We start from the raw sequence: 14,242 nt of genomic DNA, 5'->3' as shown, positions 1-14,242 counted from the left end.
GCCTTCCCTTCAGATTGGCCTCAAATGACAAAATTCCATGTTGCTCCACAGTTTTGTTCTGCGTTGGGGAGCAATAGTTGCCCAGAGCTCCTAGGACTGCTGTGAGGCTTGAGGTAGTGCTGCAGACTTCTTTGCCTTGTTCCTCATAAGGTAAAATAACAGTTTTCCTTTCCTGCTGTTGTCCTCCTGCATGGCCAGGTCTGTGAATGCCTGAAACTCCTCCTTGCACCATGTCCATCACTGGGCTAGGTTTGTGTCTGCAAACTCCAGGGGGCTTCAGACTCAGTTCCATGGCCCACGCTGCCACCGGTTGCACTGCAGAGAACTCACAGCTCAGATAGTCCCACCACGTTTCATTTGCAATGAGTGAAGGTGAATGCAGGTTAAGTTGAACAAGTGGAACTTTATTACACCCTATGCAGTGCTCTGTCCATGTGGCTGAGTTGCTTCAAGCATAACTCCCTGTTTTCCTAAAACGCCCTCCAGGGAACATGGGCCCTCTCACTCCAGTTCCACTGATCACGATACAGCGTAGGCAGGTCTTAGGCATTTTTTCCAGAGTGTCATGTCTTTCTGAGAATGTCTTGACAGTGGTGATGGCTGAAGGAGAGGACTGGATATATTTATATGAGAAGCCATCTGTAGGTATTTGCAGTGATGATCTCTGAATACTCTATAATTTTCTCAGATCTGAACAAATGGCATACAAAACAATATGCTGCTGATTTGATTGTGCTGCCATTAACATTAATGGGAATTCTGCCACTGACTTCAATGAAACAAAAATTGAGGCCTGTACTGTACAAATTTCCTACCCTGAGACTACATTCCTCTTGCTATGGATGGCTCCAATTAATGGAAAAGGAGTACTTGTGGCACCTTAGAGACTAACCAATTTATTTGAGCATAAGCTTTCGTGAGCTACAGCTCACTTCATCGGATGCATACTGTGGAAAATGCACAAGTACTCCTTTTCTTTTTGCAAATATAGACTAACACGGCTGTTACTCTGAAACCTCCAATTAATGGGTTTATCTATGCTTCCCCCATAACTGCACACTGACACAGGTGCTAGGAGAATCAGGCCTTAATGACTTTCTAATATCTGGGTATTGCAATTCATCTGTCCAAAGAGTTATTTACAGCATAGTCTGGACTCAGTTTTAGCCCCAGAGGAATGCACATATAAAGGACTGGCTCCAAAGCTGATCAGTGTCAATGGGAGTATTTCAGTGAACTTCACTGGCCTTTGGATGAGCCCCATAGTGCTCTTTATTGTTTGTATGTATTTGAAATACTGTCCATAAAAGGAAGTACTGCAAATATAAGATGTGAAAACTTTATTATACTCTTATCTGTATAAGAAAATGACTAAACCTATATAAATAATGTGCCACCTACATACATATTCCTATTGAAATTCTGGAAGTTCAAAAGCAAATTTCCTTTGCTGGGCTATTTACGTGCATATTTTCTTCTCTGTTAATTAACTGTGTACTTAGCAATGCATCTTCACACAGAAGATAAACGTCAAAATAATATGTATGCCCTTGTTCCATTTAAAGTAAACCATCACTTCATCTGACTGTATTCTACCAGTTCTACAAAATCATTTTTCTACATTTTCTTGTTCTCCCACCCTGTTTTTACCATCAGTTTTCTTTTTCTTCTCCTTTCCCCTTTCTCTGTCTGAATCTCTTTGCCTTTCTCCCTTCCTTCCATTCCCGCACCAGCGTACACACTCATCCTTACTCTTCTCCCACAATTTGTCCCCTCCAACCCTACAGCACTACTTTGAGCATAGCACATCTCCCTCACCTGGAGCTTGTGCCCTTCTTAGGAGCAAAGATTGGGTGGTTGAAAGAAGGCATGGCCTCAGTGGGAGCTAGCCTAGTTGATGAAAACACAGAGCACCAGGAGTTCTTGTCAGTAGATTTGCATAAGGAGGTGGCCAGTCTCAGCTACTTCTCCCAGTGCTAAAATTGTGGGTGCTTAAAAAGTTTCTTTGGATAATCAGGTGAAGTCTGAATTGGAAGGTGTCAAGTCGTGAATTGAGAGCCCTAGAATATTTATGGTACAAGAGATTGCACACAGCTCATTTAATAATATCAAGAGAGGTTGAGATATTCTCACTAGCTATTTGCCTCAAGCATTAAGTGTAACTTGGAGAAGCACAGTCACAACCAGCCAAAGAGCATCAAGTGCCTTTTGTTGTTCCTTGTGCTCCAATGAATAAAATGTGACATCTAAAGTACTGTTGCTTTATGCAATGTCATTCATTCAGTTTCTGCAAGGAATAAGGCACAATCTTCTAAAGAAGGCTACTATCTGGTGGCAGCTGATACACAGCAAACAATGCTATCAGGCTTAAGCAACAAAAATTGATAGACCTCTAAGAGCCTTGAAGGAAGCTTTAGACAGGTACCTGACTAAGTGTCCAGTAGGGAAGATCTGGATACAAACAATAGCAATAAAATCTCTTTTTTCAATTATATTTGTTCATGTTTCTAATTAGTTTAGTGTTCATTAAAGGAACCAGATTGATAGCAATTGAAAATGAAGCTATTTGTTTATCTATAGCACAATTACAGCACAGGCTGTAGAAGTTCAAGCTACCCATACTACCTCTCTAATGCACCTTCAGCTTGTTCAGGAGACAGAAACTTTAGGAAGAAGAGGCTAACTCTCTGTGCTCATTTAGTCTTTCTTCTGAGTCTTCCAATAAGGATGGTAATTCGTCCCACTGGTGACAGCAATTATTGTTCTGTGGACACTGCACACGTAAGTAAATATTTCACTTCAGAAAAATTTATATGGAAAATTAAATTATCCTTTGAAGAGGAGTTGTACCAAATCTGGAGAGTAAATGTGAAATAGGAGGATTTTAGTCTTAATAGCACATAAAAACGTAAGAGTGGTCTTGTGGGGTCAGACTAATGGTCCAGCTAGCCCAGTATCCTGTCTTCCAATAGTGGACAGTGCCAGATGTTTCACAGGGAATGAACAGAACTGAGCAATAGAGTGATCCATCTCCTGGCATCCAGTCCCACCTTCTGGCAATCATAGTTTATGGGACACCCAGAACATGGAATTGCATCCTTGACCATCTTGGCTAACAACCATTGATGGACCTATCCTACATGAACTTATCTTATTCCTTTTTGAACGCAGTTATACTCTTGGCCTTCACAACATCCCCAGGCAAGGAGTTCCACAGATTGAATGTGCATTGTTTGAAGAAGCACTGCCTTATGTTTGTTTTAAGCCTACTGCCTACTAATTCATTGGGTGACCCCTGGTTCTTGTGCTATGTGAAGGGTAAATAACACTTCCTTATTCACTTTCTACACACCATTCATGATTATATAGACCTCTATCATCTTCCCCCCCACCACATCAGTAGTATCTTTTCTAAACAGAACAGCCCAGTCTTTTTAATCTCTCCTCCTAGGGAAGCTGTTTCATACCCCTAATCATTTCTGTTGCCCTTCTCCATATTTTTTCCAATTCCAATATCTTTTTGGGATAGGGTGACCAGAACTACATGCAGTATTTAAGGTGTGGGAGTAATATGGATTTATATAGTGGCATTGTGATATTTTCTGTCTTATTACTATCCCTTTCCTAATGGTTCCCAACATTCTGTTAAATGTTTTGACTGCTGCTGCTGCAGCACATTGAGGAGATACTTTGGAAGAGCTATCCACAATGATCCAAGATCTCTTTCTTGAGTTGTAACAGCTAATTTAGACCCATTCATTTTGGATGTATAGTTGGAATTATGTTTTCCAATGTGCATTACTTTGTATTTATCAACATTCACCTGCCATTTTGTTTGTTGCCAGTCACTCAGTTTTATGAGATTCCTTTGTAACTCTTCACAGACAGCTTTGGACTTAACTATCCTGAGTAATTTGGTATCATCTGTGGACTTTGCCACCTCACAGTTTACCCTTTTTCCAGATCATTTATGAATATGTTGAACAGCACCATTTCCAGAGGAGATCCCTAGGAACCCTGCTATTTACCTCTTTGTATTCTGACAACTGACCATTTATTCCTACCCTTTGTTTCCTCTCTTTTAACTAATTACTGATCCATGAGAGGACCTTCCCTATTTTCCCATGATTTCCTACTTTGCTTAAGAGCCTTTGATGAGGGACCTTGTCAAAAGCTTTCTGAAAGTCCAAGAACAATATATCCACTGGATCACGCTTGTCCACGTTTGTTGATGGCCCTCAAAGAATTCTAATAGATTTTGTGAGGCATGATTTCCCTTTACAAAAGCCATGTTGACTCTTCCCCAACCAACATATTGTGTTCATCTGTGTGTCTAACAATTCTGTTCTTTACTATAGTTTCAACCAATTTGCCTGTTAGGCTTACTGGCCCGTAATTGCTAGGATTGCATCTGGAACTTTTTTTTAAAAATTAGCATTTTGTTAGCTATCCTCCAGGCATCTGGTACAGAGGCTGATTTAAGTGATAGGTTACATGCCACAATTAGTAAATCTGCAATTTCACATTTGAGTTCCTTCAGATCTCTTGGGTGAATACCATCCGATCCTAGTGACTTATTACTATTTAATTATCAGTTTGTTCCAAAACCTCCTTTATTGATACCTCAATCTGGGACAGTTCCTTAGATTTGTCACCTAAAAATGGCTCAGACGTGGGAATCTCCTTCACATCCTCTGCAGCGAAGACCAATGCAAAGAATTCATTTAGCTTCTCTGCAATGACCTAGTCTTCCAGGAGTGCTCTTTTAGCACCTTGATCATCCAGTGGCCCACTGATAGTTTGGCATGCTTCCTGCTTCTGGTATACTTTAAAAGAAATTGCTGTTAGTTTATGTCTTTTGTTAGTTGCTCTTCAAGTTTGGTTTTTTTGAATTAGGCCAGCCTAATTATACTTTTATACTGGATTTGCCAGAGTTTATATGCTTCTTTCTATTTTCCTCGGTGTGATTTGACTTCCAGTTTTTAAAAGATGACTTGTTATCTCTAACTGCCTTCTTTCCTCTGCTGTTTAGCCCTGGTGGCATTTGGTCCTCTTACTATCTATTTTATTTGGGGTACACATATAGTTTGAGCCTCCATTGTAGTGTTTTTAAAAAGTTTCCACGTAGCTTGCATGCATTTCAATTGTGTCTTGCTTTTAATTTCTGCTTAACTAGGCTCCTCATTTTTGTGTAGTTCCCCTTGCAAGTTAAATGCTAATACAGTACTACATATACTTCAGTACAATCTTAACTCTGGAGCTGCTACTGACCCCTGTATAATAATTCATATAATGCATCTCACTATTTTAAAGGGATTTGTGCCTATTGTCTTCTGACATCTTTAAAGAGGTGACATACATCTCATCTTGAGTAAACTCAGAACTATGTCTGTGAATTCACTTGGCATCACCCATAGAAGTGTCCATTTTCTAAAATGAACAACGGAATAACAATCTGCTCTGCTAATCTTGGAGAAGCAGTTCAGTATTCACTAGTTCATCCAGGAACTGAAAAGCATTTCACACACCTGCTTCCTAACCTGTGTTTTGCACCAAGCTAACAGTGGCACAGCATGGCATATTTAGCATGTCACAGCTAAGAGTAAAACATTTTTCATATAGATAAAGCTAGAGGTGGTGAACAATAAAACAAAATATTAATTAATGTATTCAAAATATTTGCAAATTTTGTCAAATGTATTATTCACCCAATTCTTGGCAATAGTAAACAAGACTTAATTAATGCCATAGCTCAGGAATGACATGCTCCTTGTTTATGCTGTTGTACATGACTAATCTGGAAAACATTTGTTGCACTGTGTCACACAGAACAAAATGTATGTTTCCAGAGTGACTATTAGTGATTAATTATCCGAGGTATGGTGAAAATAGCCAGGCTTGCCAAATCTCTGTTGTATCTTCTATAAAGTATAATTGCATTAATTGATTAATAATCCAAGTTCAGATGATAGACCTAGGTTCCAACAACAAATTTTTGCCCTATTGGGTGCTATGCCTGTGCATCTGAATCACCTTCATTGATGAAGAAAAGATTGCAGGTAGAACAGTGGTATGTGGTATTAGTGCACTAGCAGCTGAAATGCAGAGGCTGGAAGTGCAAACCTCACTTGGTATGAGCAGTATTGTTTAATGGAGTGGGGGGTAAGGGTGCAAAAGTAAGAGTACCACTACTGTAGCATCAGTCCCCCTTCCTTTGGCCCTATGGAAGCCTCTCCATGGAGGTTCCATGAGGTCTGGGAGTTAGGGAGGAGGAATAGCTTCTCTCTGCAGCAATGCCCATCTCTCAGAACTGTAGAACTTTAGTGAACAAGCGGTAACTTACCTGTTAACCCTGTATGTGATAGGACCCCCTGTGAGGGGGCAGCGGCTAGAGAACAAGCCCATGGCAACATAGCTTTCATGGTGCTTGACCTCTGCTCCTTCGTATCCAGTGATTTCTCCTATCAATTATGTAAAATGGTCCCAGTTTCACACTTTGACTGGATACACAAACTTTTGGTTGTTCTTCCTGTCAGGATATTTGTATGTTCCTCTATTGCCAGATGGTGAGTCACAGCACAAGTCACTGAACCAAGTCACCTTGCACCAGGATTTGACTATAGCCAGAGTACATTAACCCATACTGGAACTGTAAACTTAGAAGGGAAAGAAGAAACATGCTCTTGGGTCTCATTTGACGTCCACCAGGAGATGCTGTAATTACACCCATGTCAGGACAAGCCCTGTACATCTAACCCTTTTTCTCACAATGGAAGCATATGGTTCTCTCTGGTATGTTGTTGCTCCCTGAACTAGACCCTGGAGATTGAACTCTGCCACATCCATGATTGGTCTTCTATCTTGAGAAGGGAAATGGCTTGTATCATTCTGCTGCAGTCTATTTGGGCAAAATGGAGAAGTTATCCCACCAATTCTTCTCCAGAGTGCACTGAGCTGCACTGGTCCTGTACACTCCCTCTGTACCAGTGAAACCAGCAAAAAACACAACCTTCTGCAAGGGGAATTTCTTTGGCCAATGACTCTGTCCAGTGTCTGTATGCCCATTCTCTTCCCAATGAAGGAAGAATCTGCAGGAACCATTCCAAGACAACCCGCTCTGCCATGTGCAACACTAAGTAGATTTCTGATTCTAGCCACCTCCAACAAAAGTCCTTGAGTGCTAGTGTCCCAAGGGATACCTCTCTCCACAGAATCAGCACAGAATCATTTGTTTCCAGAAGATCCATGATGACTGTCTTTACATGCTAGTAATCCACAACCATTTCTCTGTCTAAGGTTGTGGTTGCCACTTGTGCTTATCCTCATAATACTGGTCCCACCTGAATAGTTCACTGGTCCAGTGGACAGGCCAATCAGTACAGTAGGCATATACATTATTGGAACATCTCCAAGAAGACCTCTGAGACACTTCTAGGTACTGTGCTGGTTAAAAGGAGGCCCAGTTGTAATGTGCCCAAATTCAGGCTTTTCAGTATCTGTTAGTGGATTTGGCTCCTGTCCTATTGACAGGGTTTCCAAATTGTAGTTGCTGGGTGGATATCAAGTCAATCATCTTTGACTGATGTTGCTTAAGCTACTGCTGACAGTGATATGTGTCTATGGTCTGAGATAATGGCCATTGTCTCTCAGTGGCATTTGCATGCAGTCTTAGTTACACTGGATCCACATAACCATAGATCCTGTCTCACCCCAAGTCTGTAGACTAACCCAAATATCTCCACGCCCACTCTGTGGATTAACCTTTAGCATCAGCTTATGTGGGGACAGTGTGGAGATCCCTGATATAGTATGAAGGGAGTAGAGGGTCCCCTATGTAGTTGCTCCAACCATACTCTCTATCATCAGTTCAGCCTCACCATAAGAAGCCTTGCATGGACCCTTATACATGCATGATTTTCATCTATAGTACAAAGAAAAATATCTAGAACCTAGTAGACAACCATGGACCATATTGTGATACTTAATTTTAGTCAGCATTCCATATTGAAATAAATGGCACAACTGGGCCCTATAATTTTTCACCACTACTTATTCTGCATCAGAAAAAAAACAGTGAAATTTTAGGAAGATTTATCTCTAGAGCTTCTGAATTTTTGGAATTATTTGCTACAATGTCTGTAAGGAAGCAGGTTCATTTAGAGCCAAGAAATTATATTCCTGGCATTTGTTACAGTCCTGAAATACATGCTTCTAGCAGTCAAACTCACTCCATGCCTTGGTGTGAAAGTGATTAAAAGCGATGACAAAATAAAAAGTGCGTGTGAAGACCAAAAACAGCACAGAATAAACAATATGTAACAATATGCTGTTCTTTGGCAGGCTATTACTAGTAAATATTGAAGTTAACTAAAAACTAGATCAGAGTTAGGTAACAGTGCATTAGTTATTCCCCTCTGGACACATTCATGAAATGATCATGTAGGGCTCAGGCTGTCAAGGGTGTTTTGGGTGCGAGCAGCCTCAACGCCCATGGACTTTAATGAGTGCTCAGGATGCAGTGTGGTCCAGGACACTAGTCCGAGTCAAGATATCTGGGTTCTAGTCCTGGTTCTGCCACTGACCTGCTAGATCACCTTAGGAGAGTCATTTCTCCTGTCAGCCTTTGTCTGTCTTGATTATTTAGATTATAAATTCTTCAGGACAGGGATCCTTACTGTGTTTGTACAGGGTCTAGCACAATGGGGTCTCCAACTCAGCTGAGGCTTCTTGGTGCTACCATAATACAAATACTTGGGAGCTGAAAGTGCTCAGTACTTTGCAAGATCAATCCCCAGGGAGCCAATCCTACACTATTGATGTTAATGGGAGTTTCAACATTGACTTCTATGTACTTGTGACAAAATGGTCCAATCCTGTTGCCATTGAAGTTTATGGGGATTCATTTTTTATCTCTAGAACTGATGTGCATTGACAGAACTTGAGGGGAAATTTGCATCATACCTGTCTGTATTATATGTGGTTGAAACAAATATTATAATTTGGTCCCTCGCTTTCTTGAAAATCTAATACATAGATTTGATTTTTTCAAATGAAACCCAGAATCTTCTTTCATATCCAGGGAGTATTCATGAAAATATAAACCATCTCAAACTTTCACTTCCTCTAATTTTGTGCAATGGTGGTGGGATCTCTCTTTTTTATATTATATAGTTATTATATAAAGGTGGTTTATCCATCAATACACCAATCTTGCTTCTGATACATAGAACATTATAGACATTGAGACTATAACACAAATTTAGCAGAGTGAGAACAGTAGGCTAGGTCTTAAGTGAAGTTATTTGTTTTGAGCTGGTAGAAAATTGGGATTAAATTTCAAAAATAAATTTTGCAGATTATTTCTGTTTTTTTCACCAAATTCTCAACCTTATAAAAACTGACCATCTCTAATAATCAGTAAATATCTTAAAAAAAACCAGAATTCATCAAATCATATTTTCAAAGAGTTTAATCAGCTAATTTTTGTTGTCATCTGGCAAATAAATTAACCATTAACAGTTCAAACCTACAAGGTGCTGAGCCTCTCTTGAAGGTGCTTAGGGCCCTCCTCATTAAAGCCACCCACTAGAACCGGACCCTAATAAAGCTCTAAATTTTCAACCAGTTCTATAGATAGTCAAATAATGTTAATAAATAATTTCTAAATTTTATTTTGCATAACTTTTTTCATTAGTTGACTCTATTAAACATTGCTATAACTTATTTATGATGAATTCTGACAAAAGTTTCAACAAAGAATTCTGACTTACGTTATATGACAAGAGATGTAATGTCTGAGCAGTCTATTCTTTTTAAAAACATAATGCTACTTACTGAATATGGAACACTTTTTTTATATTTCTTAAGCATAGCCCAATATGCAATAGCAATTCTATGGAGAGTTGTAAATTCTGTCACTAATCGAATTTAGACTTTGCTGTGCCATCTTCAACTCAAAGCTAGTTGGCACTCAGCCATAAATGATGATAAAAATCAAGGGTGAAATCCTGCCTCTATGTGAGTTTTACCATTGATTTCAACGGGACCAAGATTTAAACCCAAATATTTTAAGCAGAGCTTTTTCCATGAAGTTACTATTTAAAAAATAAATCAAGGAACTGAAATGTCAGGTTTCGGTTTATCAAGAATAATTTGCTATCAACCAGCATGAGTGTAACTGTACACATCACAAAGATAACTTACTGGAGGTCACCTACTTCTAAAGGTTGTCAGATATCTGAAGAGATTCAAATGAAACATTAGCTTTCATGCATTTAATTTACCTTCTTGGTAAATAGGTGTAGAATTCTGACTAGTAAATTAAAGTATTCCTTCAGCTAACCATTACCTACAGTGTGGGTTGTTAGTAAAAGAGAAATCTTAAGCTGTTCAGCATGGATACTCTCTCAATAGTAGAACAATATAAGATCTTCCCAGTTGGGAAAATGAAAAGCTTCTACAATACATTACCTATCTTAACAGTAGAGCAAGAAGCTTGATTTAATCCAATATCTGAAGAAAAATAATTAATTTGGATAAACTGAATTATCAAACCCATCCTCCATGCATCTCATTCAGCTCCTCTTACGACAATCACAGAGGAAATGAATATGTTTGGAGAAAATACCATACACTATATGCTAATAGCTAGGAGTGATTACCAAAATATTGGCAATAAGGAGTTTATTATAAAGATTTTTAAAAATAATATGTATCTGTCTGTGCTCCCCCCTCAATTATTTTGCATTCATCCTTTGAATTAAAACTACTATTATGTAACTGAAATAAAGGAAAATAGTAAACGCTATAATATTCTCATTATTAATAAAAGGTTCAAAAAAAACCCACCTAATCTTGTCAACAAGTCTACTGAAACACCACCAGGAAGAAAGAAATGTAACAATTCAAAGACCAGATTAAAAGGTACTCAGATTGCATTCGGGCATGGAAAGTAATAGGCACACAAGAAATGAATTCCCATCAAAGATGCCAGTATAGAAATAATATTTGCTAGGGCTCAGAATATCTCAGTGTATATTTGTAGCTTTTAAGTGCAATAAAAAAATACTGATTATCAGTTCGACAGATGGAAAATAGCCTGGAAATATCCTGAGACATTAATTTGAACCATTAAGTAATGACTCAGGTGTCAGTTAAATGCCCCATGTTTCAGGGATGGACAATTGCTCCTGTCTAGAATTCATCTTGCATTTGAAATGATCAGCCAATCAGCGTAAAGGCTAAATTAACACTGTGGAATTCAAGATTCCTCTTCTCCCTACCCCAAATTATTAGCACTTCTGCATCCAGCTAACACCACTTCTGCTTTACACTGATAATCACTTAATTCTCTTCTCACAGAATTTCAAATGGCTTCTTATTTGAAACATTAAGTCCAACCGCGGGTTGTCAAACATGCTGCAATGTTCAGATTTTACAGTCCAACTCTGTGTGGTCACTAGCTTGCACGCCATTCTGTTAACTACCTAACATCACGCAGACTAAAGGTCTTGTCAAAACGACAACTCCTTTGGCGGGGATCAGCTATCCCCGGCACGCTTAGAAATCCACCCCAAAAGTTACAGGGCGCACGGGGAGGCGGGACTGTTAGTGTATGCAAGACCCCAGGCCGGGCAGAAGGGAGTGGGCGAGGGTGTTCCGCCAGAGGATCCCCCTTCTCTGCTGAAGAGCTGTTGCCCACCAGCCTTGTGATAACTAATCTGCAGCAGAGCGTGTGGGGCTGACCAAACCTTGCTCACTTGCAGCTGTCCTGTAACTGAGGATGGAGACGCTGGATCGCGTTTAAGCCAAGCAGCCCGCCTGCCCTCACGGTGTCGTTCTTTGGGCTGAACACACACGCACGCACGCACGCACACACACACTCACACACGCTCTCTCTGCAGCTAGAGAGTCTCGGTCAGATGTTTTATTTAGAAACGCTTGCCCCACTGCATAGGTTCTGGAACTAGGGGTGTGGGATGACCAGATGTCCCGATTTTATAGGGACGGTCCTTAATCGGGGCCTTTTCTTATATTGGCGCCTATTACCCCCACCCCGTCCCGATTTTTCACACTTCTAGCTGGTCACCCACCGCTGCACCCGCTGGCTTGAAGTGGTTCCCAAGGGGTTACCGTTTGGTTCAATGGCTCTCAGCACCGCCACTATATAGGTGTACACAGGCGCTTCCCACCCCCCACAGCTCCCCACCGCTCCCCTGCAGCCCTCGCCCCGGACCGTATCACAAGGCACCGCGATGGGAGAGAAACAAAGTTGCCGGGACTTACAGTCTCATTCCTCTGAAGCGCTGGAGCCGCGCGTCCCCTCCGCGGCCGGTCCGTGCCGAGCCCCTTCAGTCCTCAGAGGCGGAGGAGCGGGGGGTCATTGCCCGGCGCCGGCCCTTAGATCCCAGGCACAGGGAGAGCCCCTGCCTGCCGCCGCCTCCAGCCGCTCCTCAGCGCGGCATGTCCCCGCGGCGAGCCCTGCGGGAGGCGCCGACCCGACCCAAGGGCAGCAGGCGGGCGGCTCAGAGCAGGCATAGACCGGGACTCGCGCGGGCAGCGGCAGCATGCCCGGAGCCACGCATGAGGGGCTGCGCCTGGGAACCTAGCGGCCGCGCCCCCCACCCAGCTCCGGATCCGGCGCCTCTGCCTACCACCGCCCCCTGCTGCTGCAGCGCCCTGCCCCCGGCTCCTGCCCGCCGCCTCCCGCTCGCTGGCCAGCCGGGCTCGGCAGCGCGGTGTGAGCGGGAGGTGGCCGAGGGGACGGTAGGCGGCGCCGGGGGCAGCCCCTCCCGGCTCCGCTGCGGCCAGCTGGTGCCCGCCGGGGAAGAAGACAGGACCGGGGACCGGCGGCTCAGCCCCGGCTTTAAAGGGGCCGCGCTCCCAGCCGCCGGGCAGCTTGGCGGGACGGAGCTGGAGCGGCGCGAGCCGCGTCACGCCGGAGGGAGGGGGCTCGGCGGCAGAGGGGCGGGCGCGGGCGCGGGGAGCCGCATCAGCCCAGGGGCCGGGTGCGAGCCAAGCCCCGGCTCTGGGTGTGCAGCTGGGGCTGCGTCCAGCCCCTAAATTGGGTTTCCGCCAGTGGCCCCAGCAGCCTGGGTAGGAAGCAAGAGCGGGGTCCCGTTGGGGTGGCCAAGGAATGGAGGTCGGGTCCCAACCGCGGCCACCTTCCCCCAAACAGAAAGCCCGGGATGGGGGGGTGAAAAGGGAGGAGCTGCCTGGCACCCCGCCCCCGCGGAGGGCGCTGACTGTGTGTGAGAAGGGGTCGCCAAAAAATCCCACCACCCCAGCAGGCGGTCACTTGTGGCGGTCCCTCCTGCCACTCTCATCAGAGCCGGGGTGGCAGGAGCCCCAGCCCGCTCACAGGGGTCCCTGCTGGGCTCAGGCCTCCCTGCTCCTGGCTGCGGACAAAGTAGTGGGCTAGGGAGAAAGAAGATCTCTCAGCCCCACCTGAAGAGATCCTGGACAGTTGTAATTCAGCCCTGGTGGAGATCAGATGAGGTATCCCCCTTGGAGCCGATCTGCTAATAGTTTCAAATTCATTGATTTTTTTTCCACCATAAAATTATTCAATGAACATTTTTCCATTATTCACCCAGTTCTGCGTCATGATTTCACAGGACGGAGTGCCGAATACTGAAGGCTCAGCTACATAAGCCAGTAGGTGGATGGGAGTGAATGAAAAGAAGGTGCCATGTCCCTATTAGGTACAGTGCATGAATAGTTACAAAAATGATATAACCTGCTGCTATTAGTGGTACTAGGGAATATTCCTATAAACCTTTTATATCCAGGGGTAGAAAAGTTTCCCTAATGAGACAGAGATACATGGGAAGCAGTGAGCTAGAGTTAAAACATCAGGATGAACGCTTTCACTTTTTAAAGTAAATGGTTTAGCCCTTTTGATTTTGAAGATTCCCCTTTCAAAGGTGAACCAATACAGTGATGTCTTCATGTGACTGCAAAGAGAAGATCTAGGGTTGCCATCACTGCTCATACCTTCACCAAACAGAAGCAGAGCTAAATTTGGGAAGACTTTCATTAGTTGCACTGCTACCCTTTAGAACAGCAGGGATTGGCAGAGCAGGAGTCCTGTCAATTTCACACTGCTGTTGCTCTTAGGAAAGCTATGACAGGATGCAGTGGCAAGCAATGGAAGTATTTATGGCAGAGTAACCCACAAAATACTCAGTATCAGAGGCCAAAGAATATGTAGAATAGCAAGGCATCACTTCTCTGCATAGTA

The 14,242-nt window shown here is 43.0% G+C and overlaps 1 protein-coding gene across 4 annotated transcripts in view; it reads right to left on the bottom strand.

Moving 5' to 3' along the window:
- Positions 1-12,648, bottom strand: part of CALCR (calcitonin receptor) — a 277,001-nt gene extending 264,353 nt beyond the window's left edge. The window contains exon 1 of one of the 4 annotated variants that reach the window (XM_073333939.1): positions 12,286-12,648. Coding sequence is in view for 1 of the 4 variants with exons in the window: in XM_073333936.1 (XP_073190037.1) it covers positions 12,286-12,293 (8 nt within the window). In the remaining 3 variants the exon portion in view is untranslated. The remainder of the gene's footprint in view (positions 1-12,285) is intronic. The other 3 variants (XM_073333935.1, XM_073333934.1, XM_073333936.1) reach the window with 3 other exon arrangements.
- Between the last annotated feature and the right edge of the window lie 1,594 nt (positions 12,649-14,242).

Source organism: Lepidochelys kempii, chromosome 2 (genome assembly GCF_965140265.1).
Source record: "Lepidochelys kempii isolate rLepKem1 chromosome 2, rLepKem1.hap2, whole genome shotgun sequence".
Classification (NCBI taxonomy): domain Eukaryota; kingdom Metazoa; phylum Chordata; order Testudines; family Cheloniidae; genus Lepidochelys; species Lepidochelys kempii.
The sequence above is the reverse complement of the archived record's forward strand: the minus strand, read 5'-3'. Positions and strand labels throughout refer to the sequence as shown.